The 25,221-nt window shown below is 45.0% G+C and overlaps 1 protein-coding gene across 7 annotated transcripts in view; it reads left to right on the plus strand.

The window, feature by feature from the left end:
- LOC112267760 (tensin-2) overlaps positions 1–25,221 on the plus strand; it is a 90,774-nt gene that overhangs the window by 55,726 nt on the left and 9,827 nt on the right. For all 7 annotated transcript variants that reach the window (XM_024445938.2, XM_024445902.2, XM_024445915.2 and 4 more), the window contains 16 exons: positions 598–781; positions 1,880–1,930; positions 2,095–2,217; positions 2,345–2,409; positions 2,529–2,612; positions 2,786–2,901; positions 3,571–3,631; positions 3,867–3,942; positions 4,254–4,383; positions 11,974–12,039; positions 12,129–12,245; positions 12,369–13,835; positions 13,971–14,136; positions 15,667–16,790; positions 17,003–17,131; positions 17,465–17,557. In XM_024445938.2, coding sequence (XP_024301706.1) covers positions 620–781; positions 1,880–1,930; positions 2,095–2,217; positions 2,345–2,409; positions 2,529–2,612; positions 2,786–2,901; positions 3,571–3,631; positions 3,867–3,942; positions 4,254–4,383; positions 11,974–12,039; positions 12,129–12,245; positions 12,369–13,835; positions 13,971–14,136; positions 15,667–16,790; positions 17,003–17,131; positions 17,465–17,557 — 4,030 coding nt within the window. In that variant the 5' untranslated portion in view covers positions 598–619. The remainder of the gene's footprint in view (positions 1–597; positions 782–1,879; positions 1,931–2,094; positions 2,218–2,344; positions 2,410–2,528; positions 2,613–2,785; positions 2,902–3,570; positions 3,632–3,866; positions 3,943–4,253; positions 4,384–11,973; positions 12,040–12,128; positions 12,246–12,368; positions 13,836–13,970; positions 14,137–15,666; positions 16,791–17,002; positions 17,132–17,464; positions 17,558–25,221) is intronic.

Consider the following 25,221-nt stretch of genomic DNA (forward strand, 5'->3'; position numbering starts at 1 on the left):
TAATATATTTTTTAATCATGATTCATTCTAATAACAATCAGGATGTCCAATGGGGGTAATGGGGTAAATGCAGATGGAAAAGCACCATGCTTCAACCTATGTATTTATAGCCCCTATGCTGCATCTGTTGTGCTACAGGTGATAATGCTTATTGCTAATGGCACATCTGATAATGCAAACCATGCATAGGCTATATGCATGGTCCAATATGTTAAAATAATTTTGGGGTCATTATGGAGGTGGATATTATATTTTAGATGGTGTCAGCTAAATTTTATTTTCATTCATTTTGGAGTAGAATGTTCTTTTAAAAAGGCACCAGAAGTGAGCTCCTCAGTCCTTCTACGTATAAATTATTCTGGGATGGACCCTGGACCCACTAAGAAAGGGGACTGGAATTGGTCAAATTCGCATTTACAAAATGATCCTCATTCCCTAAAAGCATGATGGTTATGATTTTTTTTAACGTGAAAGGTGAGGTTAACTTGGCCCCAGACAATTGATCTGAGACCGACTTAAGTTTTTGCTTTGACCACAGAATAGAATAAATTATAGAGATGAACTGACTGTCTCTGTCTCTCCTCTCCTCTCCTCCAGGAGTAAGAGTGGGGAGTGTGCGATGGAGAGAGTGATGGCGAGGCACTATGACTTTGACCTCACCTACATCACTGAGAGGATCATCTCTGTTTTCTTCCTGCCCGATCTGGAAGAACAATGTTACCGCGGCAACTTACAGGAAGTGGCTGCCATGCTCAAGTCCAAACACCAAGACAAGTTCCTGGTGAGTTGGGGGGGAATGAGTACTGTACTTGGAGAAAGGCAATTCACACGTCCAAAATGTGAACATTCAGGCACAAAACATAACAAAGTAGACCGAAACAGGTAAGGACTACCTGGGGATTTGTCCAATGAGAAACACTCATTTCTATTTTCCGTTACAAAACGTTTTAAAACTTTTCCATTGCGTGTGCTAATGTACTTTTTCCATTGCGTGTACTAATGTACATGACTGGTGCTGGGTACATCAATTGATACATATTACTAACAAGAAGCCTGTATATTATTGTGGCTACCAAAAGTTAGTTAATTGTCAGTCAGCCAGGGGTGGGATGACATAACCTTCGAGGCTTGATGTACAATAGGTGCAGGCTGTTGCTCCAGCCAAACAGTAACACACCTTACACAACTTACAACTAATCATAGTCCTCAATCAAGGCTTTGAGTTTTAAAATTAGGTTACTGCTGGACTGGAGCAAAAGCCTGCACCCACACTGGGCCTCGCAAGTTAAGGTTGTCCACATCCGGGCACATATTCACGGAGTGTCTCAGAGTAGGAGTGCTGATCTAGGATCCGGGCCCCCCTGTCCATGTAATCTTATTCATTATGATCCAAAAGGCTAAACTGATCCTAGAACAGCACTCACTGCTCTGAGTATGGGCCCTGGTCTGAATGGAGATGAAAGGAGACAATTTGTTGAATGATAAAGTTTTTTTATTTTTTTATCATCTGTTGCCAAGTCTTGTTTCTCCCCTAAATGTTAATAAAACGAAAACAAAGATTTTTGTTCGTGGTGCGCCATCTTCCATTACTCTTTCATATAGTTAGCATGTGACGATTGTTCATTCTTAGGGCCCGGTCGGGTATATTAACTATGTTACTGTATGGTGTTATAAAGAAGCAATACAAACAGTATATTGTTTTTTTGTATCAAAAGGTCATTGTTTTGTTCCACCCAGCACTTTAATGTAATGTTTTGTGCATATTATGTCAGACAACTTGCGGTCAATGTTGAGACAACGGTGTGTGGTGGTTGTGTGCTTACTGGGTGTGACATTGTTGATTTCCCCTTCTCTTTGTCTCAATGTCTGCTTCTCCCAGCTCTTAAACCTTTCTGAGAAGCGTCATGACATCACCAGACTCAACCCCAAGGTAGGATGACCACCATAGAGATGCAATATACCAGTAATTGAGTGTGTGAGGACCGCACTCCAGAGTGCCACTAGTATAGTGCTCTCAAATCCTGGTTACGATCACTGCTTCCCATAGAAGATTTATCCAGAGATGGATAACTTCACTGTGTGTGCCAAACTCAGGTTGAAGACTTTGGTTGGCCAGACCTGCACGCCCCACCCCTTGACAAGATCTGTGCCATGTGTAAGGCCATGGAGACCTGGCTCACCTCTGACCCCTGCAACGTGGTCGTCCTGCACTGCAAGGTCAGGGGAGAAGCTGTACTGTTGCGTTGCTGCTGTTCGCATTGTTTGTATTGTTTGTTCTGTTCAAATATGTCCAGTTGCCCTACATAGCTCTCTTTTTTTTCTTTCCTCCTCTTCTCTCTCACAGGGAAACAAGGGGAGGACGGGGGTCATCGTGGCGGCCTACATGCACTACAGCAAGATCTCCGCAGGGTATGCGATGACTGTGTGCGCGGGCGTTTGTGTGCACATGCATACTGTCAGTCATGTTGATGCTGCACGTGGGTACACTTGTACAGAGAGTTCTTGATGCTATGTTTGTGTCTATGCAGGGTGGACCAGGCCCTGACCACTCTGGCCATGAGGAAGTTCTGCGAAGACAAAGTGTCCTCCTCGCTGCAGCCCTCTCAAAACAGGCAGGAGAATCACTTTTTTTTTTTGTCACGCCACTTTTATGTCATGCCATCTTCCCAACTTTTCTCCTTCACCTTGTATGTTGCAGCTAGGTTGTCACCTGTTTGAGTATGCACCATCCCTCTTAATTCTAAATGCCCCAATCTCGCTCTCTCTCTCTTCTCCTCCTCCCCAGGTATATCTACTACTTTGGGGGTCTGCTGTCGGGGGCGATCAGAATGAACAGCAGACCTCTGTTCCTCCACCAGGTCCTCATCCCCAGCCTGCCCAACTTCCAGGCAGCAGGAGGAGGTCAGTGTCCCACTGTCCTCCTGTACAGTGTGATGTAGCAGTGTTCACTACACTGTCAAATCTGAGTTGTTTCAACTCTGTAGCCAGTATACACTTCCTCAAAATAGTCAGAATTAATCTAAGATTAAGAAACTCAAGAAATCTGTCATTAATTTTGCCGAGGTAATTTTGCCGTCGTGCGATTTTACATCCAACTAAGATGTTGGGTGCATTATTTCTCAACAAAATAAATGTGCATGAACTTGTCGTCTCTCACTGAATGACAACAAAGACTTTATTGAAGAATCCCTAATGTTAAACAACCGACGATGGGGCGTTGACTTCGGCTACCGACTTCGGCTTTCGGCAATACATTTTTTTTGTGCTGGAAAAACCCTTACCGAAGTCCAAAACGAACAAAAACTTTAACAAATGTTGTCATAATATATGCACTATCTCTTCCGAACTGTTTCGGCTGGGAACCATGCGGACGGCTTAAGGAGTACTAACATTAGTATTTTTCGAATTTGCAACTACAATTCCTTTCACTTCAAACCACTTTGGGGGTGGGGGGTGGGGGGGGATAGATTACCTCCACTTCTTCTTTTAATGAGCTCACATCGGCGTAATCTTTCTCCCCCTACGGTCTCTCCTTTCCTTCATTCCTACACCTACTCGCTTTCTGTGCAGGTTACTATCCTTTCCTGAAGATCTACCAGTCTCTACAGCTGGTCTACACATCAGGCATCTAGTGAGTTAATGATGTTGTTAATACCATATGGTCAGTATATTTCTCACTGTGCTCCCTTTCCACCTTCAGACACAGTAGGTACTTGGGTACCTTTGTTGGGACGCCTGTGTTTACATGTGTGCTGGTCTGTGTTTATTCCAACTGAACATTGTTTGCCTGCGTTTTACTACCTTGGGGGTGTGTTTTACAGATGATCGAATGTGTTTTGACTATGTTCACGTCTCTCTCTGTGTAGCGACCCCCAGGGCTCCAGGGCGAGAAAGCTGTGTGTGACACTCGAGCCGGCGCTACTGCTGAAGGGGGACATCGTGGTGAGTGTTTAACAAGATGGACACACTAGTCATCACTCAACTAGCCAACTCAACTCCTCTCCGTCTTCATCTACCAGTCCCGTCTCCTTTTCTCTTTGACCCTTTCAACACCTAGAATCTGTAAAGCTTCAGCCATGGATCCACTTTCAGGCATATTATCCTCAATGTTGCCACCAAATATTCCATGACAATAATGTAATTTGAACTAGAATGTGATTGCCTAAGTCCTAAGTGTCAAACACAGTGTCTGTGTAAATAATAGTGTGGCCACTTAATCGCTCTCTGTTTCTCTTCCTTGTCTCTTTCTCCAGGTGAAGTGCTATCACCGGCGGCCGCGTGGCTCAGAGAGGGAGGCCGTGTTCAGGCTGCAGTTCCACACCTGTACGGTGCACGGAGCTCAGCTGTGGTTTGGCAAGGGAGAGCTAGACCTGGCCTGTGCAGGTAGGTACCAGGGGTTGGATTGGTCAGCAGTATACCACCCAGAATCCCACTGATGGCTTTCCTCTGAAAGTAAGCAGGGTTGGTCCTGGTCTGTCCCTGGATGGAAGACCAGATGCTTCTGGAAGTGGTGTTGGGGGGCCAGTAAGAGGCAATCTTTCCTCTGGTTTAAAAATATATACCAATGCCCCAGGGCAGTGATTGGGGACATTGCCCTGTGTAGGGTGTCGTCTTTCGGATGGGACATTAAACAGGTGTCCTGACTCTCTGTGGTCACTAAAGATCCAATGGCACTTGTAAGTGTAGGGTGTCCTGTCTAAATTCCCAATCTGGCCCTCATACCATCATGACCACTTAATCATCCCCAGCTTCCAATTGGCTCATTCATCCCCTTTCCTCTCCCCTGTAACTATTCCCCAGGTTGTTGCTGCAAATAAGAATGTAGTCTCAGTCATCTTACCTGGTAAAATAAGATTTCAATAAAAGTAAATAAAATAAGAGGTGAACGTCTGGGAGTTTAGAGAGAAGGGAATGGTTGTGTTTCTGGACGAAGTACAATCGCTCATTATCCGAACCAGTCAGACAAACACACGTAAGCGCAGATTCTCACTAGCTCGCACACTCACACAGACACACCCACACAGAAATCTGACTCAGAAAATGCAAAATTGTTAGGATTACATTATTTAACAAATATTTTCTAATAGCATATTGCCATAAAAATGAACAATGTATCAGCAAATGTATACCTACCAATATTCTAACTTATACCTCAGAAGCAGAGAGGAAGCCCATCTCCACTGCCAACTCCAACACTCCCGGTATGGCCTCCAGTTTCTCCATCTCCTCATCAGAAAAGAGCCACTGCTCGTCAAAGCTCCCATGCTGCCTCTTCCACTACTACTTCTTCCTCAGTCAGACAAGGGGCCTCTCTCCAAGTCAGCCATCAGCTCCCTGTACTAGAAGGATTGACACTGTCAGAAATACTCGTAAAAGCACTGGATGTTGTACTGGAGTATGTGGACACTGCTGAAGTCGGAAGTTTACATACACCTTAGCCAAATACATTTAAACTATTTTTTTCACAAATCCTGACATTGAATTCTTGTAAAAAATTCCCTGGCTTAGGTCAGTTGGGATCACCACTTTATTTTAAGAGTGTGAAATGTCAGAATACTAGTAGAGAATCATTTATTTAAGCTTTTATTTCTTTCATCCCATTCCCAGTGGGTCAGTAGTTTACATACACTCAATTAGTATTTGGTAGCATTGCCTTTAAATTGTTTAACATGGGTCAAACATTTCAGGTAGCCTTCCACATGCTTCCCACAATAAGTTGGGTGAATTTTGGCCCATTCCTCCTGACAGAGCTGGTGTAACTGAATCAGGGTTGTAGGCTTCCTTGCTCGCACACGCTTTTTCAGTTCTGCCCACAACTTTTCTATAGGATTGAGGTCAGAGCTTTGTGATGGCCACTCCAATACCTTGACTTTGTTGTCCTTAAGCCATTTTGCCCCAACTTTGGAAGTATGCTTGGGGTCATTGTCCATTTGGAAGTCCCATTTGCGACCAAGCTTTAACTTCCTGACTGATTTCTTGAGATGTTGCTTCAATATATCCACATAATTTTCCTGCCTCATGATGCCATCTATTTTGTGAAGTGCACCAGTCCCTCCTGCAGCAAAGCACCCCCACAACATGATGCAGCCACCCCTGTGCTTCACGGTTGGGATGGTGTTCTATGGCTTGCAAGTCTCCCCTTTTATCCTTCAAACAGTACGATGGTCATTATGGCCAAACAGTTCTATTTTTGTTTCATCAGACAAGAGGACATTTCTCCAAATAGTACGATCTTTGTCCCCATGTGCACTTGCAAACCGTAGTCTGGCTTTTTTTATGGCGGTTTTGGAGCTGTGGCTTCTTCCTTGCTGAGCGGCCTTTCAGGTTATGTCGATATAGGACTCGTTTTACTGTGGATATAGATACTTTTGTACCTGTTTCTTCCAGCATCTTCACAAGGTCCTTTGCTGTTGTTCTGGGAGTCATTTGCACTTTTCGCACCATAGTGTGTTCATCTCTAGGAGACAGAACGCGTCTCCTTCCAGAGCGGTATGACAGCTGCATGGTCCCATGGTGTTTATACTTGCATACTATTGTTTGTACAGATGTACATGGTACCTTCCGGCATTTGGAAATTGCTCCCAATGATGAACCAGACTTGTGGAGGTCTACAATTCTTGGTCTTGGCTGATTTCTTTTGATTTTCCCATGATGTCAAGCAAAGAGGCACTGAGTTTGAAGGTAGGCCTTGAAATACATCCACAGGTACACCTCCAATTGACTCAAATGAGGTCAATTAGCCTATCAGAACCTTCTAATGCCATGACATCCTTTTCTGGAATTTTCCAAGCTGTTTATAGGCACAGTCAGCTTAGTGTATGTAAACTTCTGACCCACTGGAATTGTGATACAGTGAATTATAAGTGAAATAGTCTGTCTGTAAACAATTGTTTGAAAAATTACGTGTCATGCACAAAGTAGATGTCATAACCGACTTGCCAAAACTTTGTTAACAAGAAATTTGTGGAGTGGTTGAAAAACGAGTTTTCATGACTCACGCCTAAGTGTATGTAAAAGTCATACTTCAACTGTATGTGTACCAGAAGTCCTGGTACTGCTCCATGTAAAACCCTGGGATACTGGGGGCGGCTGCCTGCACTGGTACAGAATAGAGCAAGGGAGAGGTAGCTGGACGCACTAACTGAGCTGTTGAACACGTGCTGAGTTGCACAACAGTCTCCCTCCCATGCAGCAAAGACTTTTCTGGACTGGACTCGGCAGGGGCCTGGGGCTAGAAGGGAGACTGAAGGTCTGTACTCTAGATATGAGACCTCTTCAACATCTGAGGCAGCAGGCGGGTGAATCATCCCAATGTACAGTACCAGACAAAAGTTTGGACATACCTACTCATTCAAGGGTTTTTCTTTATTTTGACTGTTTTCTACAATGTCAAATAATAGAGAAGGCATAAATGGAATCATGTAGCAACCAAAACAGTGTTATATTTGAGATTCTTCAAAGTAGCCACCCTTTGCCTTGATGATCGCTTTGCACACTCTTGGCATTCTCTCAACCACCTTCATTAGGTAGTCACCTGGAATTCATTTCAATTAAATAACAGGTGTGCCTTGTAAAAAGTGTATTTGTGAAATGAATGCATTTGAGCCAATCAGTTGTGTTGTGACAAGGAAGGGGTGGTATACAGAAGATAGCCCTTTTTGGTAAAATACCATATTATGGCAAGAACAGCACAAATAAGCAAAGGGAAATGACAGTCCATCATTACTTTAAGACATGAAGGTCAGTCAATCTGGAAAATTTAATGAACTTTGAAAGTTTCTTCAAGTGCAGTCGCAAAAACCATCAAGCGCTATGATGAAACTGGCGCTCATGAGGACCGCCACAGGAAAGGAAGACCCAGAGTTACCTCTACTGCAGAGGATAAGTTCATTAGAGTTAACTGCAACTCAGATTGCAGCCAAAATAAATGCTTCACAGAGTTCATGTACAGACACATCTCAACATGGTCGAATTGCTGCAACGAAACCACTACTGAAGGACACCAATAAGAAAAAGAGTCTTGCTTGGGCCAAGATGATCAATGGACGTTAGACCGGTGAAAATCTGTCCTTTTTGGTCTGATCAGTCCAAATTTGAGATTTTTGGTTCCAACCGCTGTGTCTTTATGAGACGCAGAGTAGGTGAACGGATTATCTCTGCATGTGTAGTTCCCACCGTGAAGCATGGAGGAGTTGGTGTGGGGGTGCTTTGCTGGTGACAATGTCAATGATATATTTAGAATTCAAGGCAACTTACCAGCATGGCTACCACAGCATTCTGCAGCGATGCGCCATCCCATCTGGTTTGTGCTTAGTGGGACTGTCATTTGTTTTTCAACAGGGCAATGACCCAACACACTTCCAGGCTATGTAAGGGCTATTTGACCAAGTAAGAGAGTGATGGAGTGCTGCATCAGATGACCTGGCCTCCACAATCACCCGACCTCAACCCAATTGAAATGGTTTAGGATGAGTTGGACCGCAGAGTGAAGGAAAAGCAGCCAACAAGTGGTCAGCATATGTGAGAACTCCTTCAAGACTGTTGGAATAGCATTCCTCTTGAAGCTGGTTGAGAGAATGCCAAGAGTGTGCAAAGATGTCAAGGCAAAGGGTGGCTACTTTGAAGAATGTAAAATATAAAATATATTTTGATTTGATTCACTTTTTTTTATTACTACATGATTCTATTTGTGTTATTTCATGATTTTAATATCTTCCCTATTATTTACAATAAAGAAAATAGTAAAAATAAAGAAAACCCATTGAATGAGTAGGTGTGTCCAAACCTTTGACTGGTAATTCAAAGTTTCTGTTAAAAATGTGTGATTTTAAGAGTGAAAACTGGGAAGAACGGAAGCCAGAAAAAACTAAATGGAGAAAATGAAATGTGGGGAAAAAATGATTGATTCAATGAAATAGAATGGGCATGGACTTTCAAATCGAAATAAAATGGCTTGAGCTGCCATCTTCGATTATGATGTCTTAACATTCTAACATTACAATTAAATTTGTCATTAGCCATTACAGATTTTTCAAAGCAAGCCCTGTTTATATTTCAAGTTAACGTATTTTAAATATAATTCAAGAGTACATATTTCAAAAAAATTTTTTATCTTGTAACATGTTGTTTATTCCAACAGATAAAATGACTTGTCCTAAAAAAAAAAAATAATGATAAATATCTGCGTTCTGCCAGAATCTGTTTTCTTGAAATGGTTCAATTCACATCGTCTACCTCCAAATAATTCAAGAGCTCCGCCAAGCCACGCTAATGCACTAAGTTATGCTACAAAAATAGATACCGACATGAAATATAGACACAGATTAATGAAATCATCATGCATGCGTATAAGATTAAAAGAAAATCATACACGACATAGGCTATAGCCTGCTGAAGCCCAGGCCGTGAGCAGGCAAACAGGCCCAACCCCCACTCTTCCACTAGCCCAAGCCAATGGCATGTACCAGATGCTGAGCAGGCTCTGCTCACACTTAGTGGTCTGAAGCCAAACCACACGACTAACAACATTGGACAATTTATGGTACAGTAATCAGTTTGAGTTATCTATCCAAAACGGACACGTATGGATAAACCACTTCTCCAATCTTTTTGGCTCTATAACAAAGAATAAACAGCAAAACAATATGCATGATCAAATACACATTTTAGAATCAACTATTAAAGACTACCAGAACCACTGGATTATCCAATTACATTGAATGAACTACAGGACAAAATACAAAACCCTCCAACCCAAAAAGGCCTGTGGGGTTGACGGTATCCTAAATGAAATGATATAATATACAGACCACAAATGCCAGTTGGCTATACTTAAACTCTTTAACATCAACCTTTAGCTCTGGCATCTTCCCCAATATTTGGAACCAAGGACTGATCACCCCAATCCACAAAAGTGGAGACAAATTTGACCCCAATAACTACCGTGGGATATGTGTCAACAGCAACATTGGGAAAATCCTCTGCATTACCATTAACAGCAGACTCATACATTTCCTCAGTGAAAACAATGTACTGGGCAAATTTCAAATGGCTTTTTACCAAATTACCACACGACAGACCATGTATTCACCCTGCAAACTCGAATTAAAAAACATACAAACCAAAAGAAAGGCAAAGTCTTCTCATGATTTGTTGATTTCAAAAAAGCTTTTGACTCAATTTGGCTTGAGGATCTGCTATACAAATTGATGGAAAGTGGTGTTGGGGAAAAACATACAACATTATAAAATCCATCTACACGAACAACAAGTGTGCGGTTAAAATTGGCAACAAAAAAAACTAAATTTCTTTCAACAGGGCCATGGGGTGAGACCGGGATGCAGCTTAAGCCCCACCCTGGTCAACATATAAATCAACAAATTGGCGAGGGCACTAGAACAGTCTGCAGCACCCGAGCCTCACCCTACTAGAATCTGAAGTCAAAAGTCTGCTGATGATCTGGTTCTTCTGTCCCCAACCAAGGAGGGCCTACAGCAGCATCTAGATTTTGTATTTTATATTTTACTTTATTTAACTAGGCAAGTTAGTTAAGAACAAAACTCTCCCCTAACCCGGACGAAGCTGGGCCAATTGTGCGCCGCTGAACTCCCGATCACGGCCGGTTGTGATACAGCCTGGGATCGAACCAGGGTGTGTAATGACGCCGCCAGCACTGAGATGCAGTGCCTTAGACCGCTGTGCCACTCGGGAGCAAGATTTTCTGCACAGATTCTGTCAGACTTGGGCCCTGACAGTAAATCACAGTAAGACAAAAATAATGGTGTTCTAAACAAGGTCCAGTTGACAGGACCACAAATACAAATTCTATCTAGACACCGTTGCCCTAGAGCACATAAACTATAAATACCTCGGCCTAAACATCAGCGCCACAGGTAACTTCCACAAAGCTGTGAACGAGCTGAAAAACAAGGCAAGAAGAGCCTTCTATGCCATCAAAAGGAACATAAAATTCGACATACCAATTAGGATCTGGCTAAAACAAAGAATTTTAAAAAATGGGACAAACACCAAATTGAGACTGTACAACGTAAAACATCAAATAATGCAAGCCGATACCCACTAATGATCAAAATCCAGAAAAGAGACCGTTAAATTCTACAACCACCTAAAAGGAAGTGATTCTCAAACCTTCCATAACAAAGCCATCACCCACAGAGAGATGAACCTTGAGAAGAGTTCCCTAAGCAAGCTGGTACTGGGGCTCTGTTCACAAACAGACCCCACAGAGCCCCAGGACAGCAACACAATTAGACCCAACCAAATCATGACAAAACAAAAAGATAATTACTTGACACATTGGAAAGAATTAACAAAAAAACAGAACACACAGTGACAGAATACCTGACCACTGTGACTGACCCAAACTTAAGGAAAGCTTTGACTATGTACAGACTCAGTGAGCATAGCCTTGCTATTGAGAAAGGCCGCCATAGGCAGACCTGGCTCTCAAGAGAAGACATGCTATGTGCACACTGCCCACAAAATGAAGTGGAAACTGAGATGCACTTCCTAACCTCCTGCCAAATGTATGACCATATCAGAGACACATTTCCCTCAGATTACACAGATCCACAACGAATTTGAAAACAAACCCAATTTAGATAAACTCCCATATCTATTGGGTGAAATACCAGTGTGCCATCACAGCAGCAAGATTTGTGACCTGTTGCCACAAGAAAAGGGCAACCAGTGAACAAACAACATTGTAAATACAATGCATATTTATGTTTATTTATTTTCCTTTTTCTACTTTAACTATTTGCACATACCATAACATTTGTAATGTCTGGATTCTTTTGGAACTTTTGTGAGTGTAATGTTTACTGTAAATTTTTGTTAATTTCACTTTTGTTTATTTTCTAGTTCACTTGCTTTGACAATGTTAACATATGTTTCCCATGCCACTAAAACCCTGAAATGAGAGAGATTTCTGTGATGTTTATCTCTCTGTAGATGACCGGTTCCCTCCAGATGCCACAGTGGAGTTTATCTTCTCCTACGGCCCAGAGAAAATGAAAGGTACTGCTCGTTTGTGGGCACACAACATACTTATTGTTTTTATACGTGCGTGCGTGTGTGTGTTATATCTTATGTCTCTCTCTTCACAGGGCGAGAGTACCGTAAGAATGACCCCTCTGTTACAGTGGACTACAGCACTTCAGACCCTGTGGTGCGCTGGGACTCATATGAGAACTTCAACCTTCACCACCAGGATAGCATTGAGGGTAAGGGTGAAACATGCGTGCACACACTTTATCTCACACACACACATAAACCTATACCACCAGGACACCTCAGAGAGAACACACACACTCACAGCTAACCCTGTATCATTCTCTAATTGTCAGACATCTCCCACACGCGGGGCCCCCTGGATGGCAGTCTGTACGCCCAGGTGAAGAAGCGTCGGGGCCCGGGCTCTGTCGGTGCCTCTGGGGCCTCTCCCAACGGATGCCCCCCAAGCAGCCCCACAAACAAGCCCCCTTCCCAGGCCCAGCCTCAAACCCAGCCCATTTCCCTCAGCTCCGACTCGGGGCACTCCTCCACCCTCGAGGAACCCCCCCCTCGCCCCCTGCCCCGTCTGGAGAAAGAGAAGGAAGAGATGGACTGTTTTCTGAGGAGAATAGAGGGGGAAGGTGAAGAGAGGGAATGGGTGAGGCAGAGGGACAGGGAGACGGCCATTTTGGATGACAGAGAGTCTGTGCCGGATGGAAGGTCAAGGCGGGAGCAGCGGTCATGTTGTGTTCAAGCTGGCCACGGTCCGAGATGTCAGAGGTGTGGGGAGGCACCGGGTTGGGAGAGTGTGAGAGAGAGGGAGCCATGCCTTGCAAATGGACATTACATGGACCGCTGTAACAGAACCAAGGGGAATCCAAAGAGCCGAACGCTTCCCGCCTTACCCTCCCAGCAGCCTGCGTCTCCTCGCCCTCTCTCGCCCCACCTGGACTTGTGCCATCGCCATAGCGCCCATCCCCTGCCCGAGTTGCCGTGGGAACCCCCCCCGCCCCCCTTACCCTGTCTCCATCACCCCTGCTACCCCTACCCCGCCCCTGAACACGTCCACCCACACGCCCACACTCTCCCAGCCTCCAATAGGGTCTTCTGCGGCGGGGAGGAATGTCAGCTCTTTCATTACCCCGCCCACGCCCCCCTTTCCCCTCGTGTCTCCCACCAATCGCTGCCCTCCAGTCCATATAGGGAGATGTTTTTCAGACCGGCGGCTCCTCCCCCTGGTGGCTGCCCATGTCGGGACTGCACCTGCAGGCGAGGGCACCAATCGGCTTCAGCCAGAGCCTTCCACCCGCTGCGCCCGGACCAACCACAGAGCCCACACTGGGCTCGAGGGCGGGACTCTGAGCTGTGGGACAGGGATGTCGGGTTGAGGCGGGGGAGGGAGGGGCCTTCTCAGCTTTGGGAGGCGGAGAATCTATGGGAGGCCGAGCGAGAGGCAGAGATTTGGCAGCGTTCAGTGGGAGGGATGTCGTCCTATAGAGGCCATCACTCCCCTCTGGGTCAAGGTCACGACCCTTCTGTTTTCCTGCTAGGCCCTAACCTGCCTAGGTATCCCAGCCCCCACCCCCTCCTGGACAGCCCCCGTGGCAGCAGTGGGTACCACACCCCTCAACCCCCCCTACACTCCTGCCCCTGCGAGCCCTACCAGCAGGTCTCCCCCTCGGAGAGCCACGGGAGCCGGGGGTACGCCTCGGGGTACCAGTCCGGGTCTGCCTCGCCCCTGCCCCCTGGTGGCACAAACTCTGGTGCCTCCACCTCGGAACCACCCACCGACCGGCAGCAACAGACTGATGGACACACTGGTAAGTGCATAATACATGTACTGTATTATGCACCTGTTTACACTAGATGGATCAGATCTAACTGGACCTTCTTTCTCTTACTCTCCCCTCTCTCATTTACTCTCCCTCCCTCATTTTCTCTCTCTCTCATTATAGGTGTGTCAGAGGTGGTGCAGAACAGTGTGGGCATGGAGGACTCTTCTTCCCAGGGGTCATTGGGGCAAGCAGAGATTGATGGACAGCCCGCTTGCCCCACCCCCTTATCAGACTCTGATCCAGACTACACAACTATCACCAGCAGCCCTGCACACAGTGAAGACAGGTGGGTAACCCTTAACCTCCTGTTATGTATCCAGGTATAGGCTGAAGTTGCCTCTAGTTGCTGATCTTTGCTCAGTTTAGCATTGTCCCTACAAAGGCCATACACATTTTACTTACTGTATAACGGATGCCCCGCTTCACATTTTCCAAAAAATCAACAACCAAAACATTTTATTTTACAGCTATTCTTAAAGTATCTACAAAACGGTTGTTGTTGTTTTTTTAAGTTGATTTGGGCATTTAATTTGTTCCACATTTGTAACTTAATAGATGCTAGTCAGCCTACACTGAACACTTACATCTAAGATAAATGACTAAACCACAACAGGTACATTTTCTGAAGGAAATGTGTGCTCTTTCTTCAGCTGTCAAAAATAATAAAATGTTATGGTAGCGGGAGATTTTTAGCAAAAATGTCTGATACTGGGTTAACAAGGACCCCAGGAACAGTGGAAGAAAAATAGCCCCATAACATCAAAGATCCACCACCATATTTTACAGTAGGGATTGGGTTCTTTTCTGCATATGCATCTTTCTTTCGATGCAAAACCCACCACTGGTGTACGTGGCTAAAGAGCTCTATTTTAATTTACTTCACTGGTCCTGGGGCCCTTGTTAAGGTCAATGGAATCATGTCCAGTACCAGGACATTTCAGCCCAAAAATCTGGTTGCCTCTGCGAAGAGGCTGAAACTTGGCCACAAGTGGATCTTCCAGCAAGACAATAGCCCCAAGCACACATCAAAAGCCACAAAGAAATTGACTACAAAATAAACATTTTGCAATGTCTCTGGACTGGAACTCCATTGAAACCCGGTGGTTTGAATTGAAGCGGGCAGTCCATAAGCACAGATGGAAGATATCAAGGATCTGGGAAGATTCTGTATGGAGGAATGGTCTAAGATCCCTCCCAAAGTGTTCTCCAATCTCATACAACATTTGAGAAAAATACTCTGTGTTATCCTCTCAAGGTGAGGTGTTGAAAACAGGGGTGCCAATCATTTTTACCCATATGTTTTTGAGAGAAAATAAATATTACTTGTTAAACACAATCTCTTTCTCTGTGCAATTGTATTAGTATAAAACAACAGAATTTCCAAATGTTTTTGACCATACAAAAAAGGCCAGTATTTTATTTATTTTATACAGTATTTTTTGCTCATCTTTATCAAGGGTGCCAATATATTTTGAACTGACTGTTATGTGATAACGTGATGTACTGTATGCTGGACGGGCATTTAATGATTACTGTGACTTTGAAGTCAATACATTACAACTGGCAATGCCACTTGTCCTTGAAATACATTTCACCTTATATAATAATTAAAGAATACAAACCTTTTTGATATCAGTCTTTCTCTTTTAAATTCGGTTTTATCACAAAACACATTTTTTGTATTTACAAATACTATGTTCCCTGTACTGTTGGCATTTCCCTGTACTGTGTCATCACGTACCTCTTCTACGTTGGCTTTAGTACTTTTTAAATGTGTCAATGAGTAGAAACTAACATTCTAATGTCTCTGCTCTAGTGAGAAGAAGCCAGATGAAGAGAAGATGTGCGACCCCACCGAGGGTTCCACCCGGAGTCCTCCAGCAGGCCCCCGGGAGCCAAGTCGAGGGCCCCAGCTGATAGAGTCCCTCAGTGTGGCCCCAATGTCTGAAGCCTCAGCCTCCCACTCCACCACGAGGGAGCCTAACAGCAACAGTAGCACACCAGAAACCGAATGGACACTGCCGAATGGACACTCCAAGACACCACCAACGTGGGTGGAGACACAAAACCAAGATGACATCTCTTCTTCTAAAGAGAACATACAGATGCCGAATGAACGCGTAAACCCTACTGGCTCAACGCAAGTGCACACTGTAAGTGTACATCCACCTCCAACTACAGCTGAAGATGGAGAATTGAAGGTCGTAGAGAGTGAAACAAAGGGGTCTAGCGGAACTGAGATGTCCACTCAGGCCGCCTCCGTCCCGAGCCCAAAGAATTCATTCGGCCCAGTCCAAGTGCAACTCAATGGCACCGCTCTCCCTAGTGACTCCCTCTTGTCAGAAAAGGGCAGTGGCACATCCCTGACCCCTTGTTCCAGCCCCAGCTCTGTCCCTCCCTCTCCGCACCTTCACATTGGCTCCCCAGAGCAACGCCCCTCCCCTCAGCCCTCTCCATTGGCCACGGACCCATCTGGGCGAAGACTGACCCATGTGAGTGACAGCGACCCGAAACCCCCATCGCCTGTCCCAGATGGGTACAACACCCCAACCTTTCCCCTGGCGTCCTATTACTACCCTCTACTCAACGTGCCACACGTCCCCTACACGGGCTACACCGCCGTCACCATCCCCACCGCCCAGCCCCCCCTCCCCGAAAAGAGGCGCCTGTCCTCCATGCCAGGGTCCCCCAATGGTTACGGCTCACAGTCTCTTCTCAGGGCCTCTCTGGGTACCATAGGACCCATGGGGGTCTCTCCTCAGTCCAGCCTCCTCCAGGTCACTTTCTCACCCTCGGTGGGGGAGCTGCCCCCATCTGTCAGACGAGGACTGGCACACCCTGGTGTCAGAGAGGAGGTGGTGGAGAGCAGCAAGGTCAATGCCAAGTTTGTCCAGGACAGCTCCAAGTTCTGGTACAAGCCTAGCATCTCAAGAGACCAAGGTAAGGGCACAGGCCTCTTCTGAGGTTTTGAAGGGTCTCACTTTATTTGGATAGTCCCCAACACATGATCTAATGTCAATTGCAACTGTGTTTATATGGAAACATCTGGTACTATATTGAGTTGAGAAACACTGTTGTAGTGTATATTTTCTAAATTAAAGTCTTAGTAACTCGTTTCTTCCATAATACGTGTTTCTTCTCCCTCCATGTAGCCATCGCTGTGTTGAAGGACAAGGAGCCAGGGTCCTTCCTGATCCGGGACAGTAACTCCTTCCAAGGGGCCTACGGCCTGGCCCTCAAGGTGGCCAGCCATCCTTCAAACAACGTCAACAACGCTTGCCGTAAATTCAATTCATATTTATTGTACCCAAAAGGCAAAGGTCATGATTTTGGTTCATGTAACAGTTTACTAACTTTGTACTGTTTTGCTTTATCATCATTTAATTTTGTTGGAAGATTAAGCGAAAGAAAGGGTGATCGTTCTTATTGGGTAATGCCAATTGTTCACTACTATGACCAGCATAGTTTTTCTTGATACTATGGCAAGGTGTTGTCTTCTACAACTACCTAGCATTCATTGAGGTCTCCTCCTCTCTCTCCCTCCTCGCATTCTGTCTCTCTCTTTCTCCCTACCCCCCTTTCTCGTCCTTCCTCCCTCATTTTCTCTGTCTCAGTCGATTCTCAGGCGCAGCTAGTCAGACATTTCCTCATAGAGACGGGCTCGCGGGGGGTCAAGATAAAGGGCTGTCAGAACGAGTCCTATTTCGGTGAGTCCTATTTCCATCCTGCAGATGTCGCTGTTGGCCTCACATTTACATCAATCATTGCTCTAATTCCCTTTTCACACTATCATACACTGCAGACCCAAACCGTAGAGCTACTGAGCTGGCTCAGATATTTTCAGTTGACATTGTCTTCACAGCGCGGTTCCAGCAACTATGGTGGCTGCATAACCAGGCCAGCGCATTACAGCTCTACTCGACTCTAGTGTATAATGGCGCCGGAAGGGATGGCTGATGTTTTACAGGCTCCTAACCAACTGTGCTATTTTGCTTGGTTTTTTTGCATTGTTTGAAAACTGATTTTGTTTTGTACATAATGTTGCTGCTACCGTTTTCTATGACCAAAAAGAGCTTTTGGACATCAGAACAGCGATTACTCACCTCGAATTGGACAAAGACTTTTACTTTAACGAGTCCGATGCAAAGGATATACTGCTTTCTCGAGACCAGGCCCAAACCCCCGTCATTTGCGTGAAGAATGGAGAAAAGGGGGGTGGAGGTCGGGCTGCCTTCTGAGTATTCGTAGGCGAGTGAGTAAACTTCCACTACCATAAGTACTATTGTCCAACATGCAATCACTGGAAAATAAAATGGATAATCTACGATTTAAGAATATCCTACGTTTCACAGAGTCGTGCCTGAACGACGACACTATAGAGCTGACTGGGTATTCTGTGCATCGGCCAGACAGAGAAGCTACGTCTGGTAAGACGAGGGGCAGGGTGTGTGTCTATTTGTAAATAACAGCTGGTGCGCTATTTCTAAAATAAAAGAAGTCTTGCGATATTGCCCGCCTGAGGTAGAGTACTTCATGATAAGCTGTAGACCACACTATCTACAAGAGAGTTATCATCTATTATTCGTAGCCGTCTATTTGCCACCACAAACCGATGCTGGCACTAAGACGGCACTCAACGAGCTGTATAAGGCCATAAGAAAAAAAGAAAATGCTCATCCAAAAGCTGCGCTCCTAGTGGCCGGGGACTTTAATGCAGGCAAACTTAAATCCGTTTTACCAAATTTCTACCAGCATGTCACATGTGCAACCAGAGGGGGAAAAAAACTCAAGACTACCTTTACTCCACACACCGAGACACATACAAAGCTCTCCCTCACCCTCCTTTTGGCAAATCTGACCATAATTCTATCCACCCCTATTCCTGATTACAAGCAAAAACTAAAGCAGGAAGTACCAGTGACTCCTCAATACGGAAGTGGTCAGATGACGCGGATGCTACGCTACAGGACTGTTTTGCTAACCAAGACTGGAATATGTTCCGGGATTCATCCAATGGCATTGAGGAGTATACCACCTCAGTCACCGGCTTCATTAATAAATGCATCGACGACATTGTCCCCACAGTGACCATACGTTCATATCCCAACCAGAAGCCATGGATTACAGAGAACATCCGCTCCGAGCTTTAGGCTAGAGACACTAATCTGGACTCTTATAGAAGAAATACCACTACACCGTCAAAGGCAAAGCATCAATACAGGACTAAGATTGAATCCTACTACACCGGCTCTGACGCTCGTTGGATGTGGCAAGACTTGCAAATTATTAGACTACAAAGGGAACCCCAGACGCGAGCTGCCCAGTGACGGGAGCCTATCAGACGACCTAAAGGCCTTTTATGCTTGCTTCGAGGCAAGCAACGCTGAAGCATGCATGAGAGCACCAGCCGTTCCGGACGACTGCTCTCGGGAGTCGATGTAAGCAAGACCTTTAAACAGGTAGACATTCACAAAGCCGCGGGACCAGACAGACTACCAGGTACGTGTACTCAAAGCATGCGTGGACCAACTGGCAAGTGTCTTCACCGACATTTTCCACCTCTCCCTGACCGAGTCTGTAATACCTATATGTTTCAAGCAGACCACCATAGTCTCTGTGCCCAAGGTAACCTGCCTACCACTCACGTCGGTAGCCATGAAGTGCTTTGACACCATCATCCAGGAAACCCTAGACCCACTCCAATTCACATACCACCGCAACAGATCCACAGATGATGCAAACTCAATTGCACTCCACACTGCCCTTTCTCACCTGGACAAAAGGAACACCTACGTGAGAATGCTATTCATTGACTAAAGCTCAGCGTTCAACACCATAGTGCCCACAAAGCTCATCACTAAGCTAAGGACCATGGGACTAAACACCTCCCTCTGCAACTGGATCCATGACTTCCTGACGGGTAGGCAACAACACATCTGCCACGCTGATCCTCAACACCGGGACCCCTCAGGGTTGCGTGCTTAGTCCCCGCCTGTTCTCCCTTTTCACCCACAACTGTGTGGCCAACACCATCAATACGTTTTCTGACGACACAACAGTGGTAGGCCTGATCATCAACAACGATGAGACAGCCTATAGGGAGGAGGTCAGAGACCTGGCAGTGGTGCCAGGACAAGAACCTCTCCCTCAATGTGAGCAAGACAAAAGAGCTGATCATGGACTACAGGAAAATGCGGGCTAAACAGGCCCCCAATAACATTGGCGGGCTGCAGTGGAGGGGGTTTCAAGTTCCTTGGTGTCCACCAACGAACTATCATGGTCCAACCACAACCCAAGACAGTCGTGAAGAGGGCATGACAACACCTTTTCCTCCTCAGGAGATTTAAAAGATTTGGCAAGGCTCCCCAGATCTTCAAAAAGTTCTACAACGTGCACCATCGAGAGCATCTTGACCGGTTGCATCACCGCCTGGTATGGAAACTGCTCGGCATCTGACCGTAAGGCGCTACAGAGGGTAGTGCGTACGGACCAGTATATCACTGGGGCCAAGCTTCCTACTATCCAGGACCTATGTACTAGGCAGTGTCAGAGGAAGGCCAAAAGATTTTGTCAACCAAATCATAATTTGTGTTTGAATACTCATATTACCCATACTATTTGTGACGTGAATTTAGTATATATTATGCTTATTGGTCATAGTATGGCTATAGTATGCCAAAAGTATGTATGTAGTATGCCAAAAGTTCCTGGATGTCATTCGGCAAAATATGAAGTACACACGCAGATTTCCATACTTTAGGGCCCATAATGCTATAGACCAGCCTCTGCCAGCTGTGCTCTGGATACCATATGTGAACTGATTGCCCCCCATCTATCTTCAGAGCTCATGCAGCTAGGCGACCTAAACTGGAACGTGCTTAACACCCCAGCCATCCTACAATCTAAGCTTGATGCCCTCAATCTCACACAAATGATCAATGACCAGGTACCACCCCAAAGCCGTAAACACGTGCACCCACATAGATATCATCCTAACCAACTTGCCCTCTAAATACACCTCTGCTGTTTTCAACCAAGATCTCAGCGATCACTGCCTCATTGCCTGCATCCGTAATGGGTCAGCAGTCAAACGACCTCCACTCATCACTGTCAAACGCTCCCTGAAACACTTCAGCGAGCAGGCCTTTCTAATCGACCTGGCCAGGGTATCCTGGAAGGATATTGATCTCATCCCGTCAGTAGAGGATGCCTGGTTATTTTTTTTAAATGCCTTCCTCCCCATTTTAAATAAGCATGCCCCATTCAAGAAATTTAGAACCAGGAACAGATATATCCCTTGGTTCTCTCCAGACCTGACTGCCCTTAACCAACACAAAAACATCCTATGGCGTTCTGCATTAGCATCGAACAGCCCCTTTGATATGCAACTTTTCAGGGAAGCTAGAAACCAATATACACAGGCAGTTAGAAAAACCAAGACTAGCTTTTTCAAGCAGAAATGTGCTTCCTGCAACAAAAGCTCAAAGTTCTGGGACACTAAAGTCCATGGAGAATAAGAACACCTCCTCCCAGCTGCCCACTGCACTGAGGATAAGAAACACTGTCACCACCGATAAATCCACTATAATTGAGAATTTTCAATAAGCATTTTTCTACGGCGGGCCATGCTTTCCACCTGGTTACCCCTACCCCGGTCAACAGCACTGCACCCCCCACAGCAACTCTCCCAAGCCTTTCCCATTTCTCCTTCTCCCAAATCCAGTCAGCTGATGATCTGAAAGAGGTGCAAAATCTGGACCCCTACAAATCAGCCGGGCTAGACAATCTGGACCCTTTCTTTCTAAAATGATCTGCCTAATTTGTTGCAACCCCTATTACTAGCTTGTTCAACCTCTCTTCCGTGTTGTCTGAGATTCCCAAAGGTTGAAAAGCAGCTGCGGTCATCCCCCTCTTCAAAAGGGGAAACACTCTTGACCCAAACTGCTGCAGACCTATATCTATCCTACCCTGCCTTTCTAAGGTCTTCGAAAGCCAAGTCAACAAACAGATTACAGACCATTTCGAATCCCACCATACCTTCTCCACTATGCAATCTGGTTTCAGAGCTGGTCATGGGTGCACCTCAGCCACGCTCAAGGTCTTAAATGATATCTTAACCACCATCGATATGAAACAATACTGTGCAGCCGTATTCATTGACCTGGCCAAGGCTTTTGACTCTGTCAATCACCACATCCTCATCGGCAGACCTGATAGCCTTGGTTTCTCAAATGATTGCCTCGCCCGGTTCACCAACTACTTCTCAGACAGAGTTCAGTGTGTCAAATCGGAGGGCCTGTTGTCCGGGTCTCTGGCAGTCTCTATGGGGGTGCCACAGGGTTCAATTCTTGGACCGACTCTCTTCTCTGTATACATCAATGATGTCGCTTTTGCTGCTGGTGAGTCCACCTCTACGCAGACGACACCATTCTGTATACTTCTGGCCCTTCTTTGGACACTGTGTTATCAACCCTCCAGATGAGCTTCAATGCCATACAACTCTCCTCCCGTGGCCTCCAATTGCTCTTAAATACAAGTCAAATTAAATGCAAGCTCTTCAACCGATCGCTGCCTGCACCTGCCCACCCATCCAACATCACTACTCTGGACAGTTCTGACTTAGAATATGTGGACAACTACAAATACCTAGGTGTCTGGTTAGACTGTAAACTCTCCTTCCAGACTCACATCAAACATCTCCAATCCAAAGTTGAATCTAGAATTGGTTTCATATTTCGCAACAAAGCACCCTTCACTCATGCTGCCAAACATATACTTGTAAAACTGACCATCCTACCGATCCTCGACTTCGGCGATGTCATTTACAAAATAGCCTCCAATACCCTACTCAATAAATTGGATGCAGTCTATCACAGTGCCATCCGTTTTGTCACCAAAGCCCCATATACTACCCACCACTGCGACCTGTACGCTCTCGTTGGCTGGCCCTCGCTTCATACTCGTTGCCAAACCCACTGGCTCCATGTCATCTACAAGATCCTGCTAGGTAAAGTCCCCCATTATCTCAGCTCGCTGGTCACCATAGCAGCACCCACCTGTAGCACGCGCTCCAGTAGGTATATCTCTCTGGTCACCCCCAAAACCAATTCTTCCTTTGGCCGCCTCTCCTTCCAGTTCTCTGCTGCCAATGACTGGAACGAACTACAAAAATCTCTGAAACTGGAAACACTTTTCTCCCTCACTAGCTTTAAGCACCAGCTGTCAGAGCAGCTCACAGATTACTGCACCTGTACATAGCCCATCTATAATTTAGCCCAAACAACTACCTCTCCCACTACTGTATTTAGCTCATTTGCACCCCATTATTTCTGTCTCTACTTTGCACATTCTTCCACTGCAAATCTACCATTCCAGTGTTTTACTTGCTATATTGTATTTACTTCACCACCATGACCTTTTACTCCCTTATCTCACCTAATTTGCTCACATTGTATATAGACTTATTTTTCTACTGTATTGACTGTATGTTTGTTTTACTCCATGTGTAACTCTGTTGTTGTATGTGTCGAACTGCTTTGCTTTATCTTGACCAGGTCGCACTTGTAAATGAGAACTTGTTCTCAACTTGACTACCTGGTTAAATAAAGGCGAAATACAAAAAATAAATAATGCAATTATTCAGGAAATGGGCGTGGCTTCACATCGTTTCAGATTTTAAGAAAATAGCGGTAAAAATGCAGCCAACGATAGTGTGTTAACCAAATGTTAACCAAATGTTGAGCAATGTAATCAAGTTATTACTTTTCAAATAAGTTACCTTGCACGTTTTTAGCTATGCTGTCCTTACGAACCACATAGCATATCATTACAGCAGTATGTACCAGTATGTTAGCTAGTTACCTAACGTAAATTGGCTACTTAAAATCAAACTTGCCAGTATATTAACTATATGCTATCTAACTATCCAACGTTTATTGACTTTATTATTCCCTTCATTCTTAGTTTAGCTAAATTGTGTAGTCGTTGTGGGTTCTCAATGAACATTCATTCGGGTGCTTTCATAAATTCGCTTTGGCTATCTTCTCCGACTTCAGAGCACTCTTGTCTGAGTGTACCAGAGCCAGATTAAAGAATTTACGAGCGCCCAACACCGGTTGGATATGGCTGGTGTTCAGTTAACTTCAGCAAAAATGCGTAATTAAATTGTTGCCAGCAACAGTCACTGAAGCTCTGTATAACATGAAAACAGTCTAACCAGCTCTGCTAAGGCGAGTAAAATGGTCAGAGTGGTCACTCTAGCCAATGTTAGCTTGGGTGCTTGACTGCCGTTGTAAGGTCAGAATGCTCAAATCAACCCTACTCCTCGGCCCGAGCATCCAGTGTGCGCTCTGAATTTACAAACGGACAATCTGACAAGGAGCGCACTCTGGCACTCCAGATTGAATTTAAGAACACACATGAAGTCGTAAAATGTCTAACTAGTAATGTGTTATGCTAATTAGCTAGCAAGAGGTTGCATAGCAACAGCATCAACTTCCGGGAGACTGGCGAAAAGCTAGTACGCTCAACTGAAAGGATACTGTTCTGTTTACAGTATACTAAAATGAACTAATGATATGTAGTATATACTCATTAAGTATGTAGTATACAGTATGTTAGTATGGGTATTTGAACACAGCTATAGACTGTAATCTCTGCTACCGCACGGCAAGCGGTACCGGAGTGCCAAGTAAGGACCAAAAGGCTCCTTAAAAACTTCTTGAGTGTAGGGGGCAGGATTTTCGTTTTTGGCTAAAAAAACATACCCATTTGAAACTGCCTATTTCTCAGGCCCAGAAACTAGAATATGCATATAATTGTCAGATTAGGATAGAAAACACTCTAAAGTGTCCAAAACGGTCAAAATATTGTCTGTGAGTATAACAGAACTGCTATTGAAGGCGAAAACCTGAGGAAAATCAAACCAGGAAGTGCTGTATTTCCTGAAAGCTCTCTGTTCCATTGGATGCCTTGCCTCCATTTAAAGGGATATCAACCAGATTCCTTTTCATATGGCTTCCTCAAGGTGTCAAGTCTTTAAACATAGTTTCAGGCTTCTATTTTTAAAAATGAGTGAGAAAGATAACATCCTGTCAGTGGATACCTGGGTGTTCGCAGAGTTTTGCTTGCGCAACAGAGTGGGGCAGGCATTGTCTCTCCCTCTCCTATTGAAAAAGCGACAGTCACGGTTTATATATTATTGATTATATATTTTAAAAACAACCTGAGGATTGATTATAAAAACCATTTGACATGTTTCTGTGGACATTCCGGATATTATTTGGAAATTTCGTTTGCGATGTCGTGAACGCTCGAGCCTGTGGATTTCTGAACATAATGCACCAAACAAATGGAGGTATTTTGGATATAA

The sequence above is a fragment of the Oncorhynchus tshawytscha genome, linkage group LG02 (assembly GCF_018296145.1).
Source record: "Oncorhynchus tshawytscha isolate Ot180627B linkage group LG02, Otsh_v2.0, whole genome shotgun sequence".
Lineage (NCBI taxonomy): Eukaryota > Metazoa > Chordata > Actinopteri > Salmoniformes > Salmonidae > Oncorhynchus > Oncorhynchus tshawytscha.